Source organism: Myxocyprinus asiaticus, chromosome 11 (assembly GCF_019703515.2).
Source record: "Myxocyprinus asiaticus isolate MX2 ecotype Aquarium Trade chromosome 11, UBuf_Myxa_2, whole genome shotgun sequence".
Lineage (NCBI taxonomy): Eukaryota > Metazoa > Chordata > Actinopteri > Cypriniformes > Catostomidae > Myxocyprinus > Myxocyprinus asiaticus.
This window is the reverse complement of record NC_059354.1, coordinates 10,884,942-10,899,195: the sequence shown is the minus strand read 5'-3', so window position 1 is coordinate 10,899,195 and position 14,254 is coordinate 10,884,942. Positions and strand designations below refer to the sequence as shown.

At 39.2% G+C, this 14,254-nt stretch overlaps 1 protein-coding gene across 3 annotated transcripts in view; it reads left to right on the top strand.

Annotated features, from left to right (window-relative positions):
• Positions 1–14,254, top strand: part of LOC127447813 (E3 ubiquitin-protein ligase MYCBP2-like) — a 203,718-nt gene that overhangs the window by 88,538 nt on the left and 100,926 nt on the right. For all 3 annotated transcript variants that reach the window (XM_051709885.1, XM_051709883.1, XM_051709884.1), the window contains exons 28-32: positions 4,312–4,446; positions 4,539–4,622; positions 4,712–4,808; positions 6,879–7,071; positions 11,797–12,071. In XM_051709885.1, coding sequence (XP_051565845.1) covers positions 4,312–4,446; positions 4,539–4,622; positions 4,712–4,808; positions 6,879–7,071; positions 11,797–12,071 — 784 coding nt within the window. The remainder of the gene's footprint in view (positions 1–4,311; positions 4,447–4,538; positions 4,623–4,711; positions 4,809–6,878; positions 7,072–11,796; positions 12,072–14,254) is intronic.

The following is a 14,254-nucleotide window of genomic DNA, read 5'->3' as shown; positions in this document are numbered from 1 at the left end:
TGGAATTTGCAAAAAAGCACCTAAACAACTCAGACTGTGAGAAGCAAGATTCTCTGGTCTGATGAAATTGAACTGTTTGGCCTCAATTCCAAGCGTCATGTCTGGAGGAAATCAGGCACCACTCATCACCTGCGCAATACCTTCCCAACGGTGAAGCATGGTGCTGGATGCTCTGGGGGTGTTTTTCAGTGGCAGGGACTGGTGGACTGGTCAGGGTTGAAGGAAAGCTGAACGCAGCAAAATACAGAGATATCCTTAATGAAAACCCAGTCCAGAGCACTCAGGACCTCAGACCGGGCCTAGGTTCATCTTCCAACAGGACAATGATCCTAAGCACACAGCCAAGACAATGCAAGAGTGGCTTAGGGACAACTCGGTCAATGTCCTTGAGTGACCCAGCCAAAGCCCAGACTTGAACCCAATCAAACATCTCTGGAGAGACCTGAAAATGGCTGTCCACTGATGGTGTCCATCCCACCTGACAGAGCTTGATAGGATCTGCAGAAAGAATAGCACAAAATCCCCAAATCGTGGTATGCAAAGCTTGCCTCATTATACCCAAAAAGACTTGAGGCTGTAATCGCTGCCAAAAGTGCTTCAAGTAAGTACTGTGTTAGGGGTCTGAATACTTATGTCAATGTGGTATTTAAGTTTTTTTCTTTTTAATAAGTTTGCCAAGTTACCAAAAATGTGGTTTTTGCTTTGTCATTAGATGATGTGGGGAAAAAAATAAATAATTTAAACCATTTTAGCATAAGGGTGCAAAAAAATAAATAAAAATTTGGAAAACATTAAGGGGTCTGAATACTTTATGAATGCACTGTATATGTTATGCCATTTTTCCTGCTGTCCTTTGATTTTATGTTGTGTTTCACTCTTAAGTTAAATTACACTCTTGAGCTTCAATGATATTTAAATTGCACCACACGAAGGCAAATTACTTGATTTAAAAACACCATATCCATCAAGACGGTCTTTCTCAATCACTTGCTGACATTTTAATATGCATTAAGTGTCCTATCTGTGTAGAAAAAACGGCTAATTACGTTTTTAAATGTCATTTAATTCTTTATTCACATTCTAATGATGAACATGCCAGAGTTTGTTACACGCATGCTCAGGGAGTGCCTTACGCATGTGTGTCAGTTAACGAGCATCGGCTGTTCTGACCAGTATCTGATATGGGCTACATTTAAAATGTCATACGAAAAGCCTAAAAAAAATAACTGATTTGAGCTGGAAATCAGAGTTGGGTCACCAGCCGGGGTTTGAATGGAGACATAGACAGACCTAAATTGAATCTGCCGACTTTTTCATGTTCTCGCACATATTTTTTGGTAAAAGGCAGCTGAAAACGTTAAATTTAGCTGAAATATTATAAAGTAATATTAAATGCATCGTTTCGACATAGTTTGGGTCCATTCGCACTCTTGTTTTTGTATGTAAACTTACGCTAGATGTACTTCTTCGAATGCTGCGCTGTTTGAGCATTTTTTAGACGCTGTATCAAGTTAAAGAACTTGAACTGTTTAAAATGTCTCAAAACACTTGCATTCTGTTCTATTCATTGCACTCGTTCTACCTTTTTTTAGCGCAAGCGTGCATTCGGTCTATACGGCCCCCAGATTGTTTTAAAATGCTTTAAACACACACATCCCAAATTAATACACCAAGTTGCTATGTTGCTTGACAAACATAAACAGTCTACAGTTAAATCAATAAACTGTATAACTTGGAATTGGAGGAATTGTTTTTTTCTGAATATTAAAACTAACATATGTAATTCTTTATTGAACAATGGTGTATTTTATCATATTTCTGTTTCCTCTGATTTATAAAAGCAATATTCTTCTTGAGGCCATGTGTTACATTGAAATTCAAATTGTAAATGACAGGTCTGCAGGTGTAGAATCCATGTGGGCTACATATTATGAGTGTGTACATATACAGTACTGTGCAAAAGTCTCATACACAATAGATGTTTCACAAAAACATTTGTCCTATAATGGTTATTTTATATCTTCTGCTTTAGTGTGCCAGTGGGAAATATCAATTTAAAATTTCCAAACATTCCCTTTGGAAATAGAATAGAATTAGAACAAAGATGCCTGCAACAGATGGGATGGCCCGCCCAGATCTCATCATCACTGAGTCAGTCTGGGATTACATGGAGAAACAGAAGCAAATGAGACAGCATAAAAGATAGAAGAACTGTGGCAAGTTCTCCAAGATGCTTGGAACAACTGATCTGACAACAACCTCGAAAAACTACAGTATCCGCAAATGTAACTAGGAGAATTGGTGCTGTTTTAAAGGCATAGGGTGCTCACACCAAATATTGATTTAGCTTTTTATGTTTACTGCACTTTCTATGAAGTTAATTGATAAATAAAAATCTCAGAATGGGCAGAAATACTTTATAGGCATCAAAAGGCTTTTGATGTCATTTAAATTTACATTTAGTCATTTAGCAGACACTTTTATCCAAAGTTACTTGAATGAGGAACATAACAAGCAATTTGTTATACAAAAGTCAACAATATTTGCAGTATCGCACTGCTAAGTTATCAAAATGGATGGATTAGTATAGATGCTAGTGCAGATGAAAGACAAGGATTTTATTTTTATTGTTAAATAGTTAGTGCATTTAGTGTGGATTGATTAAGTGCTTGGAAGCTCATTCCACCACAGTGGAACAGAGAAAGTGAATGATTGTGAAAAAGATGTTTTGCCTCTTTGTGATGGGACCACCAGGCACTGTTCATTCACTGCTCATTCACTGACCGCAGTGAGCTGTTCCTTCGGCTGTCCAAAAGAGTCAAAGCCTTGAATTTGATGCGGGCAGCTACTGGCAGCCAGTGGAGTGAAATCAAGTGTGGGATGACGTGAGTCCTCTTTGGCTGATTGAAAACCAGATGTGTTGCCGTGTTCTGGATCATCTGCAGTGGCTTAATCATTCTAGCTGGGAGGCTGGCCAACAGGGCATTAAAGTAGCCCAGTCTTGAAATGACCAGAGACTGTATTCATAAAAAATCTTAAGGCTGAAAGTAGTTCTTTACGTGGAAATTTTGGAGCAAATCTTAAAAATTAGGGGCGGCACTCCTAATTTTAGGATTCGTAAAATTTTCATCTAAGAGTAATTCATGAAGCATTTTAACACTAAAAGTAGCTCCTAAACCCACAACAGCTTAAAAGTCCTCCTGAGGACTTCTAAAACCCTAAGAGTGACTCACAAATAATCTGAAGCATGCCTGCTGTCATCAGTCCATATAAAAACAATGTTTCAGAATATTATGACATCAGCCTTTTAAAAAGGTATTGTCTGAATTGTGATTGAGTCGATGTATTTTAATAATGTAACATTATAATATTATAATATTATAAACATTATAATATTAACATTGACCTTTAAAAAAGGTATCGTCAGAATCGCGAGGGTGTTTTCATTATTGCAAAGTTAGTTAGAAACGTAGTTAACTCTCCAATGAACCAAAACATCTCAGTTCCACCTGAGATACATTTTGACCACTCTGCGCTGTCTGGCCACTTGCAAAATGAAACTGTGTAGTGCGGATGACTTGGGAATTTCTGTCATCCGTCAGCAGAATCATCTATCAAACTATATATGCCCTCTCCAGACCGCACATCATCCAACAATTCATTGTGTATGTATTCTCATGGATGCGCGCTCGCTGCAGAGAAAAAAAGGCGGCATTCACGGCCATCGCGGGGCTCCCCGGTGTAGTTGATACAGTAGATGGGATGCACGCTTGCTTCATTTCATCAACACAGGATGAAGAAATAACATCAACCGAAAAAATGTCTGTCTGTTATATATATATCCTGCTATCTGTCTATGAGGAATTTGCTGACAAATCTGGTCATTTTCCACCACTCTCTAATTCCGGGCTGTCTTGGTTGGAGTTAGCATAGATGAACCAAGATGAATAGAGAGGTTGTGGTCAACAGACAGGTTGGATGGGATCACGAGTAGTTCTGTCTTGGCAAGGTTGAGCTGAAGGTGGCGTTCCTTCGTCCATGTGCCTAAATGATCAGTCCAAGTGATATAGTGTAGATCAAGAAGTGGAGGGGTCCAACCACTGATCCCGGAGTAACACCAGTGGTCAGCTGGTGTGACTTAGACACTTCTCCTCTCCAGGTTACCTTGAAGGATCTGCCTGTGAATTATGACTCAAACCATCCGGGCGCATTTCCTGTGATGCCCAGATCAGGGAGAGTGGACAGGATGTCAAATATGTGATTGTTATAGACTGATATAATGATTTGTGATGGTTTGTTTTGTGTATGCAGGGAGAAGTATGCCATGATGTTTGATGAGCCTGTGCTACTTCAGTTGGGCTGGTGGTATGTGGCGTGGGCTCGTGTGTCTGGACCCAGCAGTGACTGCGGCTCGCACGGCCAGGCAACCATCACCACTGACGATAGGTACAAAAACCTCAACATTTGACTCATGTGATTATTAAAGCATGAGTATTTTAGAAGCCAATAATGATCATGATAAATTATTTCTCCTGCAGTGTGGTCTTTCAATTCAAGAGCTCCAAAAAATCAAACAATGGTACTGATGTGAATGCTGGACAGATACCTCAACTACTGTACAGGTACAGGAGGAGTTTTTGTTATGTGCTGGTTGCTCAGGAAACGAGGTATTCTTTCTTTCACTCACTTGTTTGGTTGTGATTTTTTCCAGGTTGCCCTCTAATGATGGGAATACATCCAAAGGAAAGCAGCAGAGCAGTGAGCCGGTGCACATCCTCAAGCGATCTTTCGCCAGGACTGTCTCTGTGGTATGTGCGTCCAAAGTAAATAAGTGTGAATTATTTCAGTGATTTATCAGATTTTGGGTCTGTTCCAAAACTTAGTGAGCTGCCTTGCTGTTTCCTGCCTACCTAGGCAGCTGTCTTCTATGGCAGCATCCTCACTGAAATGGTCCCTCTTAAGAGAGCAATTTGGAACGCTCTACAGCTCCGTACATTATTCAAATAACACTCCTCACACGCAGCACATGGGAGACTTGGCTCGCAACTGATTTCAATAAAGGTAATGTAAGAGTAATGACGCGATCTTCTAATGATCTTCTGACAGCACACACATACACTATATTGCCAAAAGTATTCACTCATCTGCCTTTAGACGCATATGAACTTAAGTGACATCCCATTCTTAATCCATAGGGTTTAATATGACGTCGACCCACCCTTTGCAGCTATAACAGCTTCAACTCTTCTGGGAAGGCTTTCCACAAGGTTTAGGAGTGTGTTTATGGGAATTTTTGACCATTCTTCCAGAAGCGCATTTGTGAGGTCAGACACTGATGTTGGACGAGAAGGCCTGGCTCGCAGTCTTCACTCTAATTCATCCCAAAGGTGCTCTATCGGGTTGAGGTCAGGACTCTGTGCAGGCCAGTCAAGTTCTTCCACACCAAACTCGCTCATCCATGTCTTTATGGACCTTGCTTTGTGCACTGGTGCACAGTCATGTTGGAACAGGAAGGGGCCATCCCCAAACTGTTCCCACAATGTTGGGAGCATGGAATTGTCCAAAATCTCTTGGTATGCTGAAGCATTCAGAGTTCCTTTCACTGGAACTAAGGGGCCAAGCCCAGCTCCTGAAAAACAACCCCACACCATAATCCCCCCTCCACCAAATTTCAGAGTTGGCACAATGCAGTCAGACAAGTACCGTTCTCCTGGCAACCGCCAAACCCAGACTCGTCCATCAGATTGCCAGATGGAAAAGCGTGATTCGTCACTCCAGAGAACGTGTCTCCACTGCTCTAGAGTCCAGTGGCGGCGTGCTTTACACCACTGCATCCGACGCTTTGCATTGCACTTGGTGATGTATGGCTTGGATGCAGCTGCTCGGCCATGGAAACCCATTCCATGAAGCTCTCTACGCACTGTTCTTGAGCTAATCTGAAGGCCACATGAACTTTGGAGGTCTGTAGCGATTGACTCTGCAGAAAGTTGGCGACCTCTGCGCACTATGCGCCTCAGCATCCGCTGACCCCGCTCTGTCATTTTACGTGGCCTACCACTTCATGGCTGAGTTGCTGTCATTCCCAATCACTTCCACTTTGTTATAATACCACTGACAGTTGACTGTGGAATATTTAGTAGCGAGGAAATTTCACAACTGGACTTGTTGCACAGGTGGCATCCTATCACAGTACCACGCTGGAATTCACTGAGCTCCTGAGAGCGGCCCATTCTTTCACAAATGTTTGTAGAAGCAGTCTGCATGCCTAGGTGCTTCATTTTATACACCTGTGGCCATGGAAGTGATTGGAACACCTGAATTCAATTATTTGGATGGGTGAGCGAATACTTTTGGCAATATAGTGTATTTTTGGTAAAATAGTCAGTTTTGTATCATATTAAACTGTTAATTAGCAATACTTTTCAGTATTGAATGGATTATAAGTATTATAATCGAAATTTGTCTCGCTTCGTCGCCATCTTGGATTTATTTTTCCGCCGAGCTCATCACGGTGCATTTTGGGATTGCTCACACGGTGAAGGATACATGCGATGCTACCTTAGAATTTGGCCAAAACGAGATATCTTAAGAGGCAGCATAATTAAGATACCAACATTTTAGAACAGCCTTTGCATTGGGAGCACGCCTATGATGTCTTAAAATGCTGCCTCTGGAGGACGCTCACTAGGTTTTGGAACAGACCCTTTATTTCCTGTACATTATTGAAAAAAAAAAAAAAAGGTTATCTCGATATCTTGCTTAACAAACAATGTGCAAATTGAAGGCGATACAAAAACAAATGTAAATGTATGAGTTACTGTATGATATACATTTCAGATCTTCAGTTCATTTGCCAGTTGTGTGTGTTCTTATGTCAGGAGTGTTTTGAGTCTCTGCTGAGTATCCTGCACTGGAGCTGGACCACGCTGGTGTTGGGCGTGGAGGAACTCAGAGGACTAAAGGGTTTCCAGTACACGGCCACCCTTCTGGACTTGGAGCGGCTGCGCTTTGTGGGCACCTGCTGCCTCCGACTGTTGCGTGTCTACATCTGCGAGATCTTCCCCATTTCTGGTATTTTGTTTTCTCTGTTAAATTTTACATCAGGAGAGGTCTCTACTAGAGGTAGACTAATATATCAGTTTTACTGATTAATCGGTGCAGATAGTTGCTTTTTGGAACTATCGGTTATCGGCAAAAATCTATTTTTTTTTTTTTCATTGTGTCTCCAACTGCATAAAGTTTTTATAATAATAAACCTAATTCCTCATTAAACCTCATATGGTTAAATATATAGGCTATAAAAAGCTTAACTTTGTGAATGCTTTAATGTAGAGCATTGTAACGGGGCCAAGTCTCCATCATTTCAAAATGAGAGTCCCTTGAGTGTAGGGCTGTGCCCATGCTATCCAATATCAATATATTGCGTTACTTTTCCTCAAAATATAGTATTGATACTTTAGAACCCTGTATTGATATTTTTATTCAACTGTTTCTGTATTCACGTAATGTCCAACAGTTCAATAAAGAGTGCAAACTCAGAGCGGCGTTTCTTAGTGCAGTCAGAAATGCTTCTATGAGGCATGAGAGAGACTGAAACTGAGCCCATTTCTCTCGCGGACACGCTGGTCCTCTCTCACTCGTTTAACACCAGGGCCGTGTAAAAATATTAATTTTCAGACTAAATGCGATCTTCATTTGATTATATTGATATCGATTCTTAAAATCCCAAAATTGATCTTTTATTATATCTAAATCTAATAAAAGTTGCAGACTGTGACTAAAATTGTCGCAAATGGGCCCAAAAATAATTGATTGCGACAATAATTTTAAATCTAGTCGCCACTGGCGACAGTCGGGTTGTGTGCGTTCATATGCGGTTTCGTCTGATTTCATCTTGTGAGTTATTGAATACATCTTTAGAGCACGCACCAGTATGTCTCACGGCACTTTTCACCCGTTCTGTTTCTGATGAGCTCACTGCACCGCACGCAACAGCAAACCCAGTGCGAGAGAGTCGTGAATCATCCGAAAAGAACTGAGGGTTTGACCTCAGGAGCTCCGGTTAGCAGTTTGAATCAGATTCACTTTCTCAGCGAATCAGCCATCAGTGAGCTTACAAATGGGAGCGCAGACATTTCAAAATAAGAGTCCCACTTGTATTTCGGGATTCTTTATAATTAAAAGTCACATTTTGTGTACCAGTTTTTTTTCCTTCTGGTAATTATTGATTGGGATTGGAGTAGCACAATAAAGTGCATCTGGGATTTCATTCAATTTGTACTCTTGTCGTCTCTGTGTCTGGGCCATCCGGTAACAGTAAAGAAAGACTAAGGCAATATTTAAAACAATTTAAATTTTATATATATATATATATATATATATATAATCAAGCTTTTGACACTTAGGACAATAAACCTTTTTCACAGACTTTGATGATGTGTTTCCACCTTATTTAGCAGCGTAAATCTAGCAAACTTTTTCATATTATAATTTTTTTTAAATATTGAGTGTAAGTTTATAACATTATGCTTTGTGTTATTTTGCCCTGGAATTAGATTTGAAAAAGAATTACCACAGCTGCGAGGGGGTTTCTATTACAGCTGCTGAAAGAGTGACAGTAAATTTGGCATCTTTTCCCATTTTACTGTCTTAATCCATCACTCTCTATTTTTTTTTCTTTTGGAAATTCATTCAAATATAATAGTGGATTTTTTGTTTTGCTCTTGGAGCAAATGGGTAAGTGAAAATAAGATTTGCTGTGATCTCCCATTTACCGCTGTCGAAATTTACCCTGCAATCGTTTACTTTTGCGTTCCAAAACCCAGAGTGTGAAAATGGTCTATTGAGGGACTTGCACACAACTATACAGCAATTCTGTGATTTGGTGACTAAAAACAGCCATTTGACTCCTTAATGTTTCAGTTTTGGAGCCAATGGCTTCTAAGTCATTTTTTAGTCTGGAGCCCTGTATCACACGCATACGCAACTTTAAATGTCTGTAATTAGCCACTGCCTGGTAATATTTAATATTTCACTCAACAGTTCAGCACCGAGTTCAGCATCCTTTCACTGCATGTTGTAAGTAAAATTTGGTTTGCCTTGTAATGTGTGTCCAAAGAGGAGATCCATGTAAAACATTTGTCATTGATAATGTTTCTTATAAGCTATAATTCTCTCTTTGGTTTTGGTACAGTTAGATGTAGATAGAAAACCAACAAAAATAAACATTTAATTCTAATCGGACATGGCACTAATACTGTAAACAAGACTCCATTCGGTTTTAGCATGTGTTCTACATATTGTTGGAAATAGTTGTAAATAAGACAAATTAGGCATCTTAACAATAAACACACATACAACACACACACACACACACACACATATACTATATATATATATATATATATATATATATATATTGATGAAATAATAAATGAAATTTGTATATTTTAAAAAGCTAAAATGTGACCAAAGTGATGAAAAGCTACAGATAAATAGCATTATCGTATCACGACATATGTATTGTGATACGTATCGTATTGTGTGGTTACTGGCAATACCCAGCCCTATTTGAGTGTTTCGTGCTTGTTTATTGTTAAAAGTCCCTCATTATGCACCAAATCTTTATTTTTTTCTAGTTATTACTGGGAGTTTGGTTACACAATAAACTACATCTGGGATTTTTATTCATTTAATTTCAAAATCCACTATCGGGTTGAAATGAAAAAGCAATTAAAATAACGACTTCCCAGCTCTACGGTTTTGTCATTTCTCTTTATTGTTGAACATCGTCTGTCAATGAGCGATGATATCGGCATTGGGATATCTGTCAGAGAATGACGATATCCGATTACATCGTCGTATTGCCCAGCCCTAGTTTGCGACAAAAGTGTACTCCCTTGTCTTGCATGTGTGTAGAATAATAAAGCGGGTGCAACGTGTTGTGTTGGAACATTGCTATATAATTGATTGTTAATTCTAGGCTTGGGATTGGTGCCTTTTTCACGCATCGGTATTAAAAAATTTTCCCGCTGATTATCAATCTATATCGGCATTTTTCTGATATAAATAGGGCTTCTCGTTGCACAATAGTCTTTGTCTCTTCAAACATATTTCTCAACACAACTTTGGTAAAGTGTGTTCCAGAGTTGAAGAACTGCTCAAAATTCTGCTGCACCACAGGGCGCAACTCACATAGTTTTCGAATAAATATGACCTAAATAATTATCACAGAACATAGATTATTTTCTCTAGACATCACTGGATGATATACTGTATATTGTGTGTATGTATCTTTCATTTGCCTACACAATGTATTTTCAGTATGTCTTTTTGTGGTTTGATCGATTGAATGAAACCTATTCAAGGATACATACAGAGGAATTGCATAATAGATGTCACCATTTCCAATCTTTAAGTTTGCGCAGTTACATCACTTTCATACACTAACCTATAAACTCATCAACGTCACTTTGTTAATTCTTAAAAAAATACGAAATCCTTCGTAACTTTAGTATGTGTGGTGACATGATTCACAACTTTGGACTACCACCTGCACCGCAACGACACATCCTGTGTGTAATATGCCTTGTCGTACCAGTGATGCAGCGCAACTCCTTCATTTTCAACTGGCTTCAGTAAATGTTATATTACCCCCTTGTGGTCTCCCAAAGGTATTACGCCATACTACATTAAACAGAAGGCCAACTGACAGTGATTTGGAAAGCACACAAATTAGGCTTCTAATTTAAATGTCAGCTTATGTTAATATACTGTTGCCTAAAAAACGTTTCGAGAAAATAATGTGCCAATCAGTAATCGATGTATCGATATTTTATTACATTTAATGGAGTAACTTTACCCTGTAAATGTGTGTGATTGATTATTTGTTCCTTCGGGGCTTGAGGTAAAGAGTATATGCTAATATGCAGCTTCAGTGAAAAGAAAAAGATTAGCATTATACGGCTGAAAATTCGGCTAGTAGGACACCAGCCGATGTGACATTGTTAGGAATGCTGAGCACTGCTTTCACTCTCCTGACACTGTGCTAGTAGACCTTGCCACCTGCTCTTATTGTTATACACTGAATTGGTGCTGTCATGGGACTGTACAGCAGACTGGGGCTGTCAATGTCACAAGTGGAGTTATAGATGCAATCTTTATTGATCAGTTGGGTCTTATGTCACTCAAGTCCTTTAAGCACATTTAATGAAGAGTGAGACAGCTTTGAACCAGTGTGAAAGCTGTTACTCAGAACCCTGGCCTAGCTTTTAATGATCTTTTGACAAATTGCAAAAGGTCTGGTCCAAATTGCAGCTTAGTCATGTAGCAACCACACAGTTTATTTTGTTTTTTAGTGCTGTTTAGGGGCAGGCTAATCTGAAATAGATTATAGCACAATAGAACAGCATGAAAAAGTCAAATAATGGTGCAGCAGACTTTGTCAAATGTTTTGCAGAAAACAATACAGAAAAGAGGGGAAAAATAGCAGAAAATGTGTGTAGACAAAACATAATATACAGTCTTTCAAAGATTTGTTGCCAGTGAGCTGACAAAATTTGACAAATCTAGTGATCTACAGAATTTCATACTCGGAAGAGAGCATTGTATCAGTCCGGTACATTGTAAACATGAAACATTGTAAACTTTTATAAGTCCAGTCGGACTTATAAAAGAAATAAAAACCAAGCCAGCCAATCAGATTATAGCTTGCCAGATTGAAAATCTTTGTGCGCAGTATTGCAGTATGAGCCAAATGAAGCCTTATTTTCTCTGCCTGCATCTTGTCCCATCTAGCCAGCACCAAAGCAGTTGTGGAGGAGTCCAGCAAGCTGGCGGAGTGTGTAGGAAAGACCCGCAGCCTCCTGAAGAAAATCCTGTCAGAGGGGATGGACAACTGCCTAACCAAGCTGGACAATGATCCACAGGGATATCTGAGTCAGCCCCTCATGCTGCTGGAGGCCGTGCTGCAAGAGTGCCACAACACCTTCACTACATGCTTCCACTCATTCTACCCCACACCAGCCCTGCAGTGGGCCTGCCTCTGTGATTTGCTCAACTGTCTTGACCAGGTAATCACTCTGAACCATAACACAGAAACAGGAGTTTGACCTTGTTGTTTGTAAGTGGCCCTAAATCAAAACAGGGCTGATGCTGCCTCATTTCAGCCCGTCTATAAATAAGTGTTTTTGTGGAGGTGGTCAGATGCAAATATCTACCACAGTGTGACATCACAATGTGGAGGAAGTAAAGAACGAGTTGTTTTGACAAATAAAAACATGATCTTTTTGCAGTGAGAAGGAAGTTTTGAGTTCTGAAACTTACAGTATGTTGTTATAGTACAATGAACTCGTATATGTGAAAAGGTCAAGGAAAATTTGATTCCTCATGTCATGACCCCTCTAATGATTTTGGACATTTTCATGATAATGAAGCACATTCCCCTTCCAATTCTTATTATTAAAATGCAGAAAAAAATATGTACAGTACTGTGCAAATGTTTTAGGCACTTAAGACGTTTCACAAAAACATTTGTCTTAAGATGGTTATTAATATCTTCAGCTTTAGTGTGTCGATAGGAAAAATATATTTTAGACTCACATACATTACTTTTGCAAATAGAAAAGATTAGAATAGAAGAACAGGGAGCTCTGCAACAGATGGCATTGCCCCCACAGATCCCCCCACTGAACATCGAGACAGTCTGAGATTACATAAAGAGACAGAAGCAATTGAGACAGCCTAAATAGATAGAAGAACTGTGGTGAATTCTCTAAGAAGCTTGGAACATCCTAGCTGCCAACAACCAAGAAAAACTGTGTCCAGGTGTACCTAGGAGAACTGGTGCTGTTTTAAAGGCAAAGGTGGCCACACCAAATATTGATTTAGCTTTATGTTTACTGGACATTGTATGATGTTAATTGATAAATGAAAACTATTTATGGCATTATTTTTGGAGACATCCTCACAATGCAACATTTTTCACAAGTGCCTAAAACTTTTGCACAGTACTGTATATTAGAGCTGTTGAAATTAATGTGTTAAAGCATGCGATTAATTTTAAAGGGGTCATGAAATGCTATATTTTTTTATAATTTTATTATCCTCCCTGAGGTCCACTGATAATGTCAGTAAAGCTTTTTTTTCTCCCAAACAGTCATAGTTTAGTAATAAATGATCTTTTTCCACCCTGTTTGAAACGCTTGGTTTTGACATATGCGCCTCCTTTTAACTTCAGTTTAAACACCCACTGTTCTGATTGGCTAACATTGTGCAGCCCCTCAAATACAGCCATATTTGAAACTCAAGCAAAAGAAACACAACATTATAGAACTAAATTTCAGGGTGTAAACATAACACATGTCCAACACATTGCATCTGAATATTTTAAAATATTCACTCAAGCACAGCAGCACCATGAACTATCAAACAGTCATAACATTTGAAATGTTCATGAATTAAATTGTTTACTCATGGTTTTGCAGTCAAGCCCAAGTTTTTTTTTAACTGCCCCATTCTTCAATAACAGTTCATTTGCAAAGCATGAATCATATTATGACTGGTTAACAAGCAGTCGTACGCTGATATTATCCTCATATACACAATCCATAGCATGGTGAAATTTGACGCACACACATAGGTGCACTGAGGTGCAGATTGTCAGAAACACACCTAAACGGTCAAAGAGATCCATCTAGTGCATGTTTACATACACCAACAATTAAAAATAGTGAAAATGGGTGCAAGAACAGCAAGACGCAGAACAGCTGAATGAAACTGAATGACTGAATCTTCTTTTCTGAGTTGTAACTTGACACTGCGTCTTTTAAAAGCGGCCAAAACGGTCAAAAACGTCTGTCTAATGCATGTTATATGCAACAACAAAAAAAATAACAATAATTAAAAATAGTCCAGATGGGTCCCCTTTGGTGTTCAGGAATAGTTGGTCCCACTAGGCCTGTCTGTCCTGCTCTCTCCCTCTCTGTGTACAATATGAACAGAGTGCCAGTGGATGTGACCAAGGGTGCGATGATGCATGTTGTGGGGCGTGTAAATACAACTGAGCAATGTTTGTGACGCCACAAACACGCAGTTTTCAAAATGAGACATTTCAGAGGGGTGGGGAACTATAAATGCTCTTTTTAGACTGGGAAGGAAATTTTGAATTCTGACATTTACAGTATGTTTTTATAGTACAGTTTCCTCTTATATGTCTTAATATCAAGGAATATTAGATTTTCCCTTTCATAACCCC